Source organism: Heteronotia binoei, chromosome 6 (genome assembly GCF_032191835.1).
Source record: "Heteronotia binoei isolate CCM8104 ecotype False Entrance Well chromosome 6, APGP_CSIRO_Hbin_v1, whole genome shotgun sequence".
NCBI classification, from domain to species: domain Eukaryota; kingdom Metazoa; phylum Chordata; class Lepidosauria; order Squamata; family Gekkonidae; genus Heteronotia; species Heteronotia binoei.
The window spans coordinates 101247699-101262062 of NC_083228.1; the positions used below are offsets into that span (position 1 = coordinate 101247699).

At 40.2% G+C, this 14364-nt stretch overlaps 1 protein-coding gene across 1 annotated transcript in view; it reads left to right on the forward strand.

Annotated features, from left to right (window-relative positions):
- LOC132574336 (collagen alpha-3(IV) chain-like) overlaps positions 1-14364 on the forward strand; it is a 90551-nt gene that overhangs the window by 31778 nt on the left and 44409 nt on the right. Inside the window, exons 19-28 of the mRNA XM_060242698.1 lie at positions 76-240; positions 1523-1615; positions 3685-3780; positions 5326-5396; positions 5998-6186; positions 7461-7629; positions 8481-8573; positions 10008-10112; positions 10573-10670; positions 12700-12850. Coding sequence (XP_060098681.1) covers positions 76-240; positions 1523-1615; positions 3685-3780; positions 5326-5396; positions 5998-6186; positions 7461-7629; positions 8481-8573; positions 10008-10112; positions 10573-10670; positions 12700-12850 — 1230 coding nt within the window. The remainder of the gene's footprint in view (positions 1-75; positions 241-1522; positions 1616-3684; positions 3781-5325; positions 5397-5997; positions 6187-7460; positions 7630-8480; positions 8574-10007; positions 10113-10572; positions 10671-12699; positions 12851-14364) is intronic.

Below are 14364 nucleotides of genomic sequence, written 5' to 3' on the forward strand. Positions count from 1 at the left end.
AGAAGTTGTAAAATATGGCATTAATTTATTGCAACCATTTCAACAATTGTCTGATTTTAAAAAAATTGTCACTAGGTGCTTCAAGACCTGGTCTAAGAGGTCCACAAGGTGCTTCAGGGATCAAAGGAAATAAAGGAGAAAGGGGGAAACATGGCACAAATGTTATTGGACCACCAGGAGCTCCTGGATCTCCAGGTAGACCTGGCCGAGCAGGATCAGTCGGTTATCCAGGAAAACCAGGTAGAGCAATGTAGTTGTATCCCTGTGTGTGTATGTGGTCAGAATGGTTTTGTCATTGTATCAGTACAACTCGGGCATTAGTGTACTGGCTACAGCTGGACTCATAGCAAAGAACAATGTCCAGTCTCACATAATAAAAAAATAACAAAATAAATTTAAAGCAATAATAAGACCCAGGTGTGTTGTTGACATTTTCCAAATTGTACCAACCTGATATGAACAAAGAGCTAATCCTAGCTTTCCTCTACCTCACTGAAGTAAGCAGTGCTTCAGAGCAGTCCAGGAGGCATCACCTTTTTTGTCATCAGAAACAGTTGTCTCCATCATGGAATGGCTTAAGACCGCCTTATAGTTTTCTGATTGCCCCCACTGGCCATGACAGACACCATTTTGTGGCCAGAAGTTTCCAAAAGTTTAAATGATTTGGGAACCTTATATTGTAGTGTGTTTTTTTTAAAAAAAAAATTATGATTATTCTTTTGATGTGTAATAATTTCAATATGTAAATAATGTTTCAGAAAATAATATAAGAAAATCAACAATGAACAGATTTGTTTAATATTGGAACACAAAACTTTTAATGTTCAGATATTGTCTTTGTTTTACTCGCTATAAACTCTCCCCTGCCCCCGGGTATAATGTGCAATTGCAGAAAAGGAACTTGGTCATTAGTTATCAAAATGCACGTTGATGGTAGACCAATGAAAGCTTCAGCTGTCAGATATTCCATCTTCCCAAAATGCTAAGAATTGCTACTAAATGTCAACATCCAATGAGTTTCTGACATTTACTATATTATTCATACATATAATTTGGGATTAACGGTAAAGTTAGTCCCCTGTGCAAGCATCAAGTTGTTATCGACCCATGGGATGATATCACATGATGACATTTTCTTGGCAGACTTTTTATGGGGTGATTTGCCATTGCCTTCCTCAGTCATCTACACCTTACCCCCAGCAAGCTGGGTATTCATTTTACCAACCTCAGAAGGATGGAAGGATGAGTCAATCTTGAGCTGGCTTCCTGAACTCAGCTTCTGTCAGGATAGATCTCAAGTCATGAGCAGAGCTTGGACTGCAATACTGCACCTTACCACTCTGCACCACGGGGCTCCTATAATTTGGGATTAGTCTTTGTCTTTCTTCCATATGCAATAATATTGCATGAATGCAGCCTAAAACTGAGCTTCCTTTTCCATCCATATGACCTTTATGGAAACTAGCCTTATAGCTGCTTCAAGGCGTAACACTATATTTTTGTCTATCTCACCCATAAATAGGTATAATAACTTTTAAACAAGGACCACCAGGACTACATGGAAATCCAGGATGCATGGGTTCTCCAGGACTTCCAGGAGAAAGTGGAGCTAAAGGTTAGTTATTCCTAGGGTTGCCAAGTCCAATTCAAGAAATATCTGGGGACTTTGGGGGCAGAGCCAGGAGACTTTGGGGGTGGAGCCAGGAGACATTGGGGGTGGAGCCAGGAACAAGGGTGTGACAAGCATAACTGAACTCCAAGGGAGTTCTGGCCATCACATTTAAAGGGGCAGCACACCTTTTCAAATGCCTTTCTTCCATAGGAAATAATGAAGGATAGGGGCACCATCTTTTGGGGCTCATAGAATTGGACCCCCTGGTCCAATCATTTTGAAACTGGGGGGGGGGGGTATTTTGGGGAGAGGCACTAGATGCTATACTAAAAATTTGGTGCCTCTGCCTCAAAACATAGCCCCCCCCCAGAGCCCCCAATACCCACAGATCAATTTCCCATTATTCCCTATGGGAATCATTCTCCATAGGGAATAATAGAGTGCCCGGTAAACATTTCCCCCCCTCCTCACACTTTCTAAAGCAGGGGGAGGGCCTCCAAACTAGGGAATCCCCTACCCCCTCCCTCTCTCACACACACAAATACTTACCGGGTCTTGTTCCTGCAGAACTTTACTTGCTCTGAAAACGAAAGCAAAAGAAAGGGAGGGGCCGTTCTCTGAAGAAACTGTTACTGATCCTTTCCCATGAAGCCCTTCCTGTTTCCTGCTCAGTCTTAAAGGCACACATTTTAAAAACTGCAGGTTTCTAAACCTGCAGGAGCTCTAAAACTACAGGATGACTGTGGGGCAGGGCTTCCCCCGCCAGCCAGCTGGCTGGGGGCGGGGAAAAGCCTGTCAAAACAGGGGATCCCCCGCTGGGACCTGGGGATTGGGAAGCCTAGTTATTCCACAAGCAAATATTTTTCCAAATTTAAACTAATGAAGATACCAATCACAGGTGTTACCCATGACCAAACTAAACATGATAGTAAACTGTCACTATTTTAAGTAATTTTATAATTCCACAAGGGCATAACTCTGATAGGGCCTGCTATAGGGAGCTCTTTCCTTCCCCTTGCACATTTTCAAGTGCCAAAACAGCCATGGAGGGTTGGGCATCCTCCAGCAGTTTTGGCATTTGAAAAAGTACAGGGGGAAACATCTCAACACTGCAGGCCATTTTAAAATCACTTTGGTGAACTTGTGGTATCCATGAGTTTGTTGTCACATTTAGTTTGGCCCTTAGACTCTCTCAAGATTTATTAGACAAAGAATGGCAGGCTCCAGACCACTGGTTTGGGGTGCAAACAGCATAAGCTGGCACAAACAGAAGCACCCTGGGGTGTCCAAATGGTACGCAGCCTGCCTCTTGAACAAGGGCAGGCTTCAGGCATCTTGGAGGAGCATCCACAGTGCTCATGTGCCTTACTGACACTTCCCGGGCACTTTCCCAGCCATCCAGATGACCAGGAAAGGTGCCTTGGAAAAACCTCACTATCTGCACAGTGCTTTTAAAGGCACCCTATGGATGGTGAGGGACAAGGTGAGTATGGGAGCAGGCCACTGGGCAGATGTGTGCATGTGGCCTGCATTTTTGAGCCATACAGGGGCCATCCCTGTGTTGGCTTAAAGTGCTGGTCTGGACTCAGCCAATGTGTTCCTATTCCTATTTGTCATGCTATTTGTCTACTTCCACTCTGAGCCCATAGAGACGACTAAAGTTCCCAGTGACAGTTTGTTGATAATAAGAGTTTAACATGCCAAGTGTACAGTAAATTATGTTTTAAACGGTCACTAATACAAGCTCTTCTATTTTTCATTGTTGAAAATACTGAGATATACGTACTCTTGGAGCAAATTACTGTGGTGCCAGATTACCTGATAACACTAACAACTTTTTAAACCATGGTGATGAACAAAAATTAAGTATGGGAAAATTTTACCACAGTAACTTACTCTCGGGAGCATCTATGCCAGCATATACAGGAAGCATCTGCAACAGGGAATTAGAACATGATTCCAGTTCAACAGCCTTACTCTTAAATAAGTTGCTTTGCCTGAGACACTCTGTGTTAACTGTACAGAGACAGTTTTCCAGTATAACCAGTAACAGGCACATAATTTTATTGCAGGTGAAAAAGCAGGCCCATGTCACCAGTGTACCTATGTTATTGGAGCACCTGGCCCTAGTGGTGTTCCTGGTGCAGAAGGTCAACAAGGAGTCAAAGGTAAATGACAGCAGCATTGATAAACTATAGCAGAACTGTTTTTAGTATATGAAGGAAGAGACAAACTTCTCAATTGACTATATATTTCAATTTATAGAATATTTCATCTTAGCCATTCACAGCACCATCTTAAACCCAAGTTAGTTAAAAAGGAATGTGATGAATTTGTAGTTGATAGATCTGCTGGTATAACTGGAGAAATAATACAATACCAAGATATAATAAATTAGCTATGAAAGCTAAATAAAAATTCTATGATCTGTCTGAGTACCAGTTGCTGAGAACAAATAATGAGGACTGTTGTTGTCATTCTCTGCTTTAAGAGGGGTTCAGAAGCATCTGTCAAGCCAGTATTTGAATAAGACGCTGAAATAGGCATATCCTGGATCTAATTCAGTGAGGCTTTTCTTATGTACTTAACTGTTAATTTATTAAAATACCTTTATCTAGTCTTTCTAGTTTATTTCTAAAATACCTTTATGTAGCCTTTCTAATCTATGGATAGAAGGTAAAGACTGCTCTCAAGATTAATAACCAATTTAAAAAACTAACAAGATGAAACTACAATAACGGATAACACCAAAGACCACAGATGTAACTACTGCTGCCATTAATCAGTAGTGCCTCTGAAACTATTGCCTTATTACCTTTACTAAAAGCAGGGAAAGCTTAAGTAATCCTGACCTCCCAAAGACTACAGGCTGGCACCAAATGAGCACTGCTGTGGATAAAGAAAAAATCTGTTCTCACTATACTGAGAACTACAAAAAGATGCTGAAAGTCTTAAGAACAGCTGCCCTATCCATTTCATAATTACAAACAGTTTCTTCTTCCTTAAGATAGTATTGGTTGATGTCTAACCTGTGAACCTTGTTTAGGTATATTTGATCACAATTTGGTTCTGTTCACTGCTTCTTGTGATGGTAGCATTTGGGGCATCACAAGCCACTTGTAATCTACTCTGCAGCTTCCCACCCCATCCCCCTCCGTTTAACATCCCCCTCAGGATTGGAGTCTGTACATAACCACATTTATGAGCAAACTTTTATTAGATTTAGTCAAAATTTATTTTCAAGTAAATACACTGAAGCTTGAGACACCAAAGTACAAATGATGACCTTCAAGTACCAAATCCTTCATTTTCACAGGGAGGTGAACATATATCCCATACATTTCTCATTTCTGATTTCCTATTTTATCACAGCTTAAAAAAAAGAAAAGAAATTATGCTTGTATACTATTCACATAGAAATACTGGTATAATTTATGCAATACCAAGAAGCAATACTTTAAAGCTGATGTAATATTTTCCAAGTATGATAAATACATTCCAAAGACAATGGAAAAGACAATATTTTTATTCTTAGGAACCCCGAAATGAGAAAATACTAATATTCCAGTAATTAGCCTTTAATTTTCTGTGCCATTGATGTCACTATAAGAATATGCACTTAAACTGTATAAACACTAATAATATATGCCATTACTTTAGCCTGATTATTTTTTCCCTATTTCTTCTCCTAAGTCATGCTGTTTCCATCATAGGTGTGGGAGGTAGAGTTGGCCCTAAAGGATCCCACGGAGCCCCTGGAAGTCAGGGGTCCCCTGGAATTCAAGTAAGATTTATATTTGTGCCGATGGTTTGTTTGCAGTTAGTTTAAAGCAAGGGGCAGGTTTCTGTTGGGAAGGCGGGGCTTTACTTAGACTCCCTCTATGTGTGTGTGTAAAGTGCCATCAAGATGCAGCCAACTTATGGCAACCCCAGATGGTTTCCTGTTGCCTTCCTCTGCAAAGTCTTCCTTGGTGGTCTCCCTCCCAAGTACCAGCCCTTCTTAGCTTCCAAGATTTGAGTTGCTCAGGCTATACCATGCCAACTTGTATCCCAAAATCCTTTGTACAACTGGACAAATGGAGCTTTGTGAATAACATGGGCTACATCCATATATCTGGATATCACAGCGTGTTTCGTGATCGCACTCACTGGCTAAATGAATTTTCCTGTATAGACAAGCCAAACCAGCTGTAAGTGATTGCTATAGTGCAACAGTAGTGCCATAACCAATGAAGTGTGGATGCAACCCAGGGAGGCTTTTCTTTGCTATAGGTAATATTGGGAGAACCTACTTTGCAGGTCATGAGAGCTGTGTCATCACACTGTAGTCTTTGTGTATTGATTTATAATTATAGTGACATAGATACTGTTAACACATGTCCTAGGGTCTTCCTGGTCTTCCAGGAGAAAAGGGCCATAAAGGATTGAAAGGTCTTCCAGCATATGCACGATCAGAAGATTCCAGTGGAGATAAAGGAGAACCAGGTCACAGAGGATGCACAGGAGAAAAAGGTTCAGATGGATTACCTGGAAACTCTGGATTGAAAGGTTCAGGAGGTTCTGTGGGAGAACGGGTTAGTACATGCCACTTTCATAAATAGTTATACCTTGTATAACCATATTCATTTTGTATTTCTTTAGATGTCTTGCAAAATACATAAAGATATCAGATATGTTCACTGTACCTGTAATGACCTATTCCTTTTACTTTAGATTTTTCCCCATTGGTATAAAGAATTTTAAAGCTATACTTAGTAACTTGTGATGATCCAAATAAAAGGTTATGATATTTCTTTTTCCTTCACATACCTTTGTTCAATCATAGTTGTGTGACGTAAGTAAAAGCAAAGTCTTCATTGAGCATCAGAGTATTTATTCGAGCAGAGCTGTTCTGCTAGTCAAGTATATCTTCACATTTCTTCAGTCCTTTCCTGTGATCACCAGCACTAAGTAGAATTTCTTCCCTGGGGTACCATGTACTAGTAATAATAATAATAATAAATCAATTATTATAGAGAGTAGTTCAAAACAAAATCAATGTGATACTTTTTAATTAAGACCAGCCAGAATACTAAAACAATGTGCAAGCTTCCTGAGTACATCAGGCTGGATGTTAAAGGGAAGAGGAGGGGAATCTTGAGGTCTTTCATCAGCATCCTGTGTAAAATACCCAGCAGATTTTAGAGACAATGGGTAGAGTTGATAATAAGTTGCAACTTTGACTTCTAGGGAAAATGGTGGGAAAATGAATCTCAGCCTCCAATTCTATATAGGATAAGAAGAGTTTGTGTTAAGAGGTAATAACCATAACCACATCTTTTCCCCACATAAAACTATATAAGTGTTTTTAATAAAGAGTTAGACAACAGAGTTAGTAGGGACTACTGCCAAATAAGTGTGCATAGAATTACACTGCATTTGTGAGAGCCCAATTCAGCAGAGCAGTTTTTTGTAACAAGAAGAAAATAATTTACATATCTTTTGTATCCAGTTTTGCAGTACTTGCTAACATGAGTATCTGAGCAGTGTGTGAAAACTCATATTGCCGTACATTAGTTACTCCTTAAATTGCTGCAGGACATTTTTAGCTAGATCAGATGTAACAGCAAACCATGATTTGGCAGTACTTGAACAACAATGCAGTCTTAAGCAGAGTACACCCATCTAAGCCCATTGACTTCAGTTGGCTTAAACAGATTTAACTCTATTTAGGATTGCACTGCAAGTCTGAGTGGTTTGGTGTTACATGTGAATCAAGCTATTATCAACTTCTGAAACAGCCTAACATAGCTATTAGTCTGGAATTTGAGCAGTATATGTTAAGCAGTATTTTCTAAATTATTCTCAGGGATCTGATAGTCCAAAAGGAGACAGAGGTCCTCCAGGAACAACTGGTAGGCCAGGTCTTCTTGGAGATGTAGGGTTGCCTGGATCACCAGGATATGGACTACAAGGAATGGAAGGCCCTAAAGGATCGCAAGGAGTTCCTGGTTTGCCTGGGTTACAAGGAATAGCTGGTCAGTAAATTCCAATTTTTTTCATCTTGATTGTGATATCAGTGGTAGATTTCAAAGTCAAGCGCAGTAAAGATGTAGTACCGAATGAGGAGATGTCCTTATTTTATGTATTAGACAACTTAATAGAATTCTGTGGAACAAATATCAATTCATTATTGTCTTTTGCTTTTAAAATGTTGATTTCTCATTTATCACCCATCAAGGAAATTTTAATTGTGTTCAACTAGTCCTGAAATGTTTCCAAGTAAACACTAATATTAATTATGGTTCTCTTACATATGAGATGTTTTCTGTTCCTCAGAGTGCAGGCAAGGCTACAAGAGGCACATCAGTTGCTTGGATTTTTGGAATGACAGGTGTTCAACAGGATCTTAAATGTCTCAGGGATGTATTTGCTATATAGCTGTGAGGGTTAAGAGGGAAGGGATGAATTCTACAAATGACATTTTAAAACTGATTAACCTACAGTGGGATTCTATTATTCACAAGCATGCAAACAAAAAGTAGGTGGGAGGAAAGGAGCTATCTGATTAATCATAGAGTAATGTAAACAAGATCTATTTTGTGCTTGGGCTGAGTTGCATCTGAGTGCATTCCTAACTAATGAAGAAGTACTTTCCCACTAACCAATGCAAACAATTTATTGGGCATCTGATTACTGACCTTCAAGAATGAAATTCATTAATTTGTGATTTTTCCCCCCTCATATGGATGTGATCCTTGATCAGTTCACTTGTATTGTAGCTGCCATAGTAGAACCCACAAGATGTATCTTGAAGAACCTTGTTGTTCCTGGTGACTTTTTTTTAAAGTAGCATATTTGATTTTTGATTTTTTAATATACTTTTAAGGTCCTCAAGGTGAACCTGGTAAAGTAAATGCAATTCCTGGACCTCCTGGACTTCAGGGGCCAGATGGCAGGTCTGGAATACAAGGAGTAAGAGGTAAGAGTAGCTTTTCAAGCCGCACTACTGCAGAACTAAGCAAAAGGGCATGGTCAAGTCAACCAAGTAGAAACCATTACCCAAACAAATAATGAGAGCCAGTGCAATGTGGTGATTATAGCATGTGTCCCCAACCTTTTTTTTTTTTTTTTAAGATTGAGGGCATCTTTGGAATTCTGACAGTGTTGTGGGTGCAGCCACAAAATGACTGCCACAGTTTATCTTCAGTCACACAATTAAGATCTTTGTGCTGAGGTGGCTGCTGCTACCAAATCAACATTTTTAAATCTGCAAAGTTAATCAAGTCTCCAGTAGCCAATCAGAAGCCTTGTTGAACAAAAGCACCACCTGTACTCCCCCCCCACACACACACACTTTCTAGAAACACTTGCTGGGCAGCAGGAAAGATTTTGATAGGCACCATGTCGGGGACTCCTGGGTTAGAGTGTCAGACTAGGAGAACCAAGCTCAGATTCATACTGTGCTATGGAATTAGAATGAGTGACCATAAGCCAGTCATTGAGTGATTATGATGATAAAATGGAGGTGGGAGAATGTTGCTGTAAGCCTCTTTGAGTCCCCACTGGGAAGAAAAGTGTGGCATAAATAGCTAAATAAAAATAACCATAATGAGCTGAATAGACTGAGGACCAAGCTACATGTTATGTTGATGATCAGACTGCCCAGCATGTTTTTTTTCTTTAAAAATCAACCACCATGGAAAAGAAAAAAGTTGATTGGGGATAAGCAACAGTGGGAAGGGTTGGCACATTTCACTTGTTCATTATCCCATTTGAAAGCAGGCCTCCAGACTGCCATGAGTTCTGTTACATGGGGAAGTTAACATTCCCATGTTTATCATCACAGTACTGGACCCTTCCACTGCTATTTTATAGGATCAAAACATCTGTTTACAGATCTCCAATGTAACATGCAGTTTTCCCCCCTGAGAGAACAAGAAAGAGAAGGGTTGCAATCAAAGCCTGAAAGAGAGGCCAAAGGGGGAACAAATGATCTGTACCATGCAGGCAGGACTTTGCTGGTTTACTTTTATTCTACCTTTCCATCTAAAAATGTCTGTCTAGTGCGTATAATGTATTCAGCAGCAATTGTACAGAGCAGTTTATCCAATGGCTTTTAAGGAGTTAATAATTTTCATATGAAGAAAATATATGTTTAGTTTGGCCAGTCAATAAGAGAGCTTTTAGTGGCATCCTTTTATAATATATAACATATCTCTGAGCCAATCAGAGGCTAAGAGGTACCAGAGACTAAGATGTACCAGAGGAATTTCCAGATGTACCAAAGTTCTGTGTCTTCTCTTGTCCCAGTATGAACTAAGCCCCCTTCCACCCTTGGATTTCAAGGTCTGGCTGAGGGGCAGGGGGTTGCAGCATAATGCAGGTTTCACAACTATTTTGAATTCTTTGATAGGCAGTGTTGGATCCAGAGGGCAGCGTGGCAACCCAGGCCTCCCAGGACCAATAGGTAGTCCTGGCTTAACAGGGATTGGACCTCCTGGGCAACCTGGTCTAAAAGGTAATGTAATTGTTTATAGTTTAAAGGAATATATAAGTACTAAAACAGTAATAAAAATGGGAAAGGTGTAATAATCAGAAGGAGAAACCCCAATTATATCTGCATTATTGTATATGAATAGTTGTTTTTATTAGAAAGGGCTGCTGCAAATATAAAACAATATCATCTGTTTTTCAGAAAGCAAGTAATCTGAATTTAAACAGAGTTGGTAAATGCATACAGACTAAGGGCATCCTATACCTCTATGCAGTCCTGATTCATTTCAAAGGAGGTTTAACATTTTAAAAATCTTGTTCCTTCCTTCTCACACTTTCCTCTTTGTAGGGTATTTAATCTTCTTTGATTTTAAACTGCTTGCTGAATTGTATTTCTCTTCACATTATTATTCTCATTTCAGTGAAAATTTAATTACTGTTCATGACTGAGACTATAATTACAAAAACATTGTTTATCTTTACAGGAGACAAAGGACCTCCAGGACCTAAAGGACCAGCAGGATGCCCTGGAAAATTAGGAGCACCAGGTTTACCTGGAAAACCTGGAATCCCAGGAGAAAAGGTTTGTCGGACAAACGGTTACTTGGTTATAGTCTGCTTGAACAAAGTTCAGTTAGACATGGGTGAGAAGCTGTGGTCAAGGCAGGCAGTGAGGCTGTTTGGCAAACATGATGTCACATTTGATGAGCACTCAGTATGGCAAGAGGGATGGCCATGGGTAGGCAGAAGGTTTACTCCAAGAGCAAGTGGAAGGGTTAGAGACAAGAGGCATAATCATTGACAGGCAACAATGCACATGAAAATGTTGCTGTAAGTGAGAAGCCAAGTCAGAACTTATATAGCTTCAGCCCTGTCCTGATTAGCTCTCTTATCAGTCATCTACCTCTGCTACGGTGGCCTAGGCTGCAGTTCCTGGGATTATCACTTGTTTGTTTGTTTCATTTGTATCCTGCCTTTGTCCCCATAGGGACCCATTTTATCTTCACAACAACTCTGTGAGGCAGGTTAGGTTGAGAAAGTATGGCTGGCCCAAGGACAGTCAAAGAGCTTCCAAGGCACAAATGAGAATTTGAACCTGAGTCTCCCAGATATTTGTCAGACACTCTTAATCATTACGCCACAATGGCAGAATGATATTGTTACTACCTTTTAAACTTAGGCTTCCCTCTGGCTTCAGTAAAATGGTGAGGAAGGTGATGGGTTCTAACACATGATGTTGCCTTGTACTGAATCAAACCTTTGGTTCATCAAGATCAGTATTGTCTACTCAGGTTGGTAGCAGCTCTCTAGGATCTCAAGCAATGGTCTTAAACATCACCTACTATCTGCCTCATCCTTTTAACTAGAGATGCCCATGGCTGAACCTGGGACCTTCTACATGCCAAGCAGGTGCTCTGCCGCTAAGCCACAGTCCTTCCCAAGTGACCTGGCTTCCAGAGTCCTGGATCTGAGATCTTTGATGTCTTGCATTCACCCTGTTCAAGGTCTGCCCATTAGCAAGGACTTTATTATTTTAAAAATAGACAGAGCTGTACCTGTTTAGATTGCATTTGCATCAACACCACTCATTTCATTCCCCCCCCACCCGCCTTTGTCCTAACTCATTTCTCACCCTAGGGATGTGCTGTCAGATATTAACTGAACAAAGTCTGCACAAAATATACATTTTTAAGTATCTTTAATATCATTAATCCTGTCACTTAAGACTATATTTGGTGATCTCTGGAAAAAATGGAAAATTATTCTGGTATCCCACTGTTTACTTTTCATAATAGCTCAAAGGATAGAAGCAGAGCCAAAGAGGCAGTTAAGGCAGAGCCAAAGAGGCAGTTAACATAGCGAATAATTTAAGCAATGGATTGTCTTTTAACCAGAAGAGTTAGTAAATGTTCCTGCCAAAGAGGATTCCTGCAAAGAGGACAGGTGTTTCTGTTCAGTGTTTCTACTTCCTGCAGACTATCACACTGTCCCAGTTGACTTGGAGAAAGCTTTCTTCGCTATGAAAGCTTTGGAGCTCTCTTTGATAGCTATTCTGTTCTCTGTTCTGGAGCTGTTACTGTTTACCTGTTTGCCATGCACTGGAATTAGAGGATGAAGCTAGCCAGGCTGCATATTCTGCCTGCTCCCACATTGCAATGGAATAAAAATGCTTCAGGAACCAGAACACAGTGATGTAAGGTGTGGGAGGAAGTAGATTTTGGCTTCCCTCACCTGCTTGTTTAACTTGACCTTTATTCACATGCCATACTCCACTTTTGCCAGTTTAAACATGACAGTGGCAGTACAAGATAGGATATTTATATAAGTTTGCATATGCTTGTTAAAAGTGATCTGTTATATGTGCAAAGAGGTTACATATGCAATATTAGCAAATCAGCACATCGCCCGGACTATGGATATCTGGTATGCTAACATTAAATAGTCTTTATATACAATTTTACCATATCTTTTTCTTACATGGGTTTAGCTTTCATATATATATATATGTGTGTGTGTGTGTGTGTGTGTGTAAGAAAAAGATACGATAAAATTGTATGTTTCTTCCACATAATTTACAGTATAACATTTATTGTTCTTCCTTTTTATTTTAGGGAGAACCAGGTCCAGTTATTCCTGGACAACAAGGTAGACTAGGCTCACCAGGAGAAGAGGGCTTGTTAGGTGAAAAGGGCGAAAGAGGACTCCCGGGACTTCCAGGTCAACGAGGTCGACCAGGTCATGATGGTGCTGATGGGTCAAGAGGTAGAACTATGCAGCCTGAATTCCATGTCATAAGAGCATTTTGGTGTTTGTGGTTAATTACCTTTTGAAGAAAATTGTTTGCCTCTGGGCACATTTACTGACAAAAGTTTCTCCTGCAGTGGGTATGTTATCCAGAAAATGGATTATTCCTTCAACTTGCTTTGGAGTCAAGGATAAGCAAATAATTTCAGGCTAAGTGCTTTTTAATTAAAATACCTGCTCCATTTATAGTCCTGCCTTCTTTGACACAGCAGGTGTTTTGTGCAACTTCCAGTCTGTGTTTTTGTTGTTGTTGCTTTTAGCATTCTACCACTCTTTTCTCCCTGCCATAGAAATAGTCAGTGACAGTTGGGAAAGAGTCAGAATCACAATTCCAGCTGGTTTAGCTGACAGTGAAGCCAACAGTAAGTGGGAAGTCCTCCCCTTTGCACCTAAGGAAGGGAACTTCTGTTGCATGATTGCCAGAAGCCTCACAGGAAACAAGCTGACTGCAAAGAGAGGCTTAGCAACTGGGCTAGTTTTGGCAAGGTAGTGTAAGTGTTTCAGTCCAGGAGCTCATTATTCTTCTTTTGCTGATAGTGGGTCAGCTCTTCTGAGGAATCCTGCAATCCTCACAGAATAGCTATTTTGAAGCAACTCTGATCAACTTTGTTACTGAAGCATGAAATAATAGGTAGAGCCAAGCATTTGGAAGCCTTAATGTCAGAGGATAGTAACTGTTGACTGATGGCCAAACAAAACAAAACTGGGAGCTCCATGAATATAGTTCACAGTGGTGGGTTGTTGTTGTTTTTTACATCACTTACCAGGCTCGCAAAGCTCTGATTTGGACATGGACTGCAGTCACAAGGGGAAGAGGTTTAAGCCTTCCCTTTGCACCATATTCTTGACCTGGCATAAAGCAGGAGTCAAGTTTCACCTTTAAGACCAACCAATTTTTATTTAGAACGTAAGCTTTCGTGTGCTCTTAAGCACACTTCATCAGACAAGGAATCCAGCTCACTGTGCTGGATTCTTCGTCTGATGAAGTGTGCTTAAGAGCACATGAAAGTTCACATTCGAAATAAAAATTGGTTGGTCTTAAAGGTGCGGCTTGACTCCTGCTTTGTTCAACTGCTTCAGACCAACATGGCTGCCCACTTGGATCTGTTGATCTGGCATAGTCCAAGAATATTTACCCAACTAGTGCAAACATGTAACTATCCCATCCCTTTTGCTGTGATCTGAATTGTGGCTCCACAAGCCTGCTGAGAGTTTTATTAATGGAACTCCTGGCATCTTGTCAAGTTTGTTCCTGAGTTATTGTATGCTTATGGAATACTTATAAACTGGCTGATAATGCTGGAATGCTTATAAACTTGACTGGTAAGGAGTTATAGAATCATTGCAAAGACTTGATTCAGAAAGGGATATATGTTGTGGGAAAGAATTTAAGATACAAGATGGCAGCAAGACTACAGTGATGATCAACTGTTAGACTGTTACTTATTCTGTGAAGTTTAAATTTTTATGCC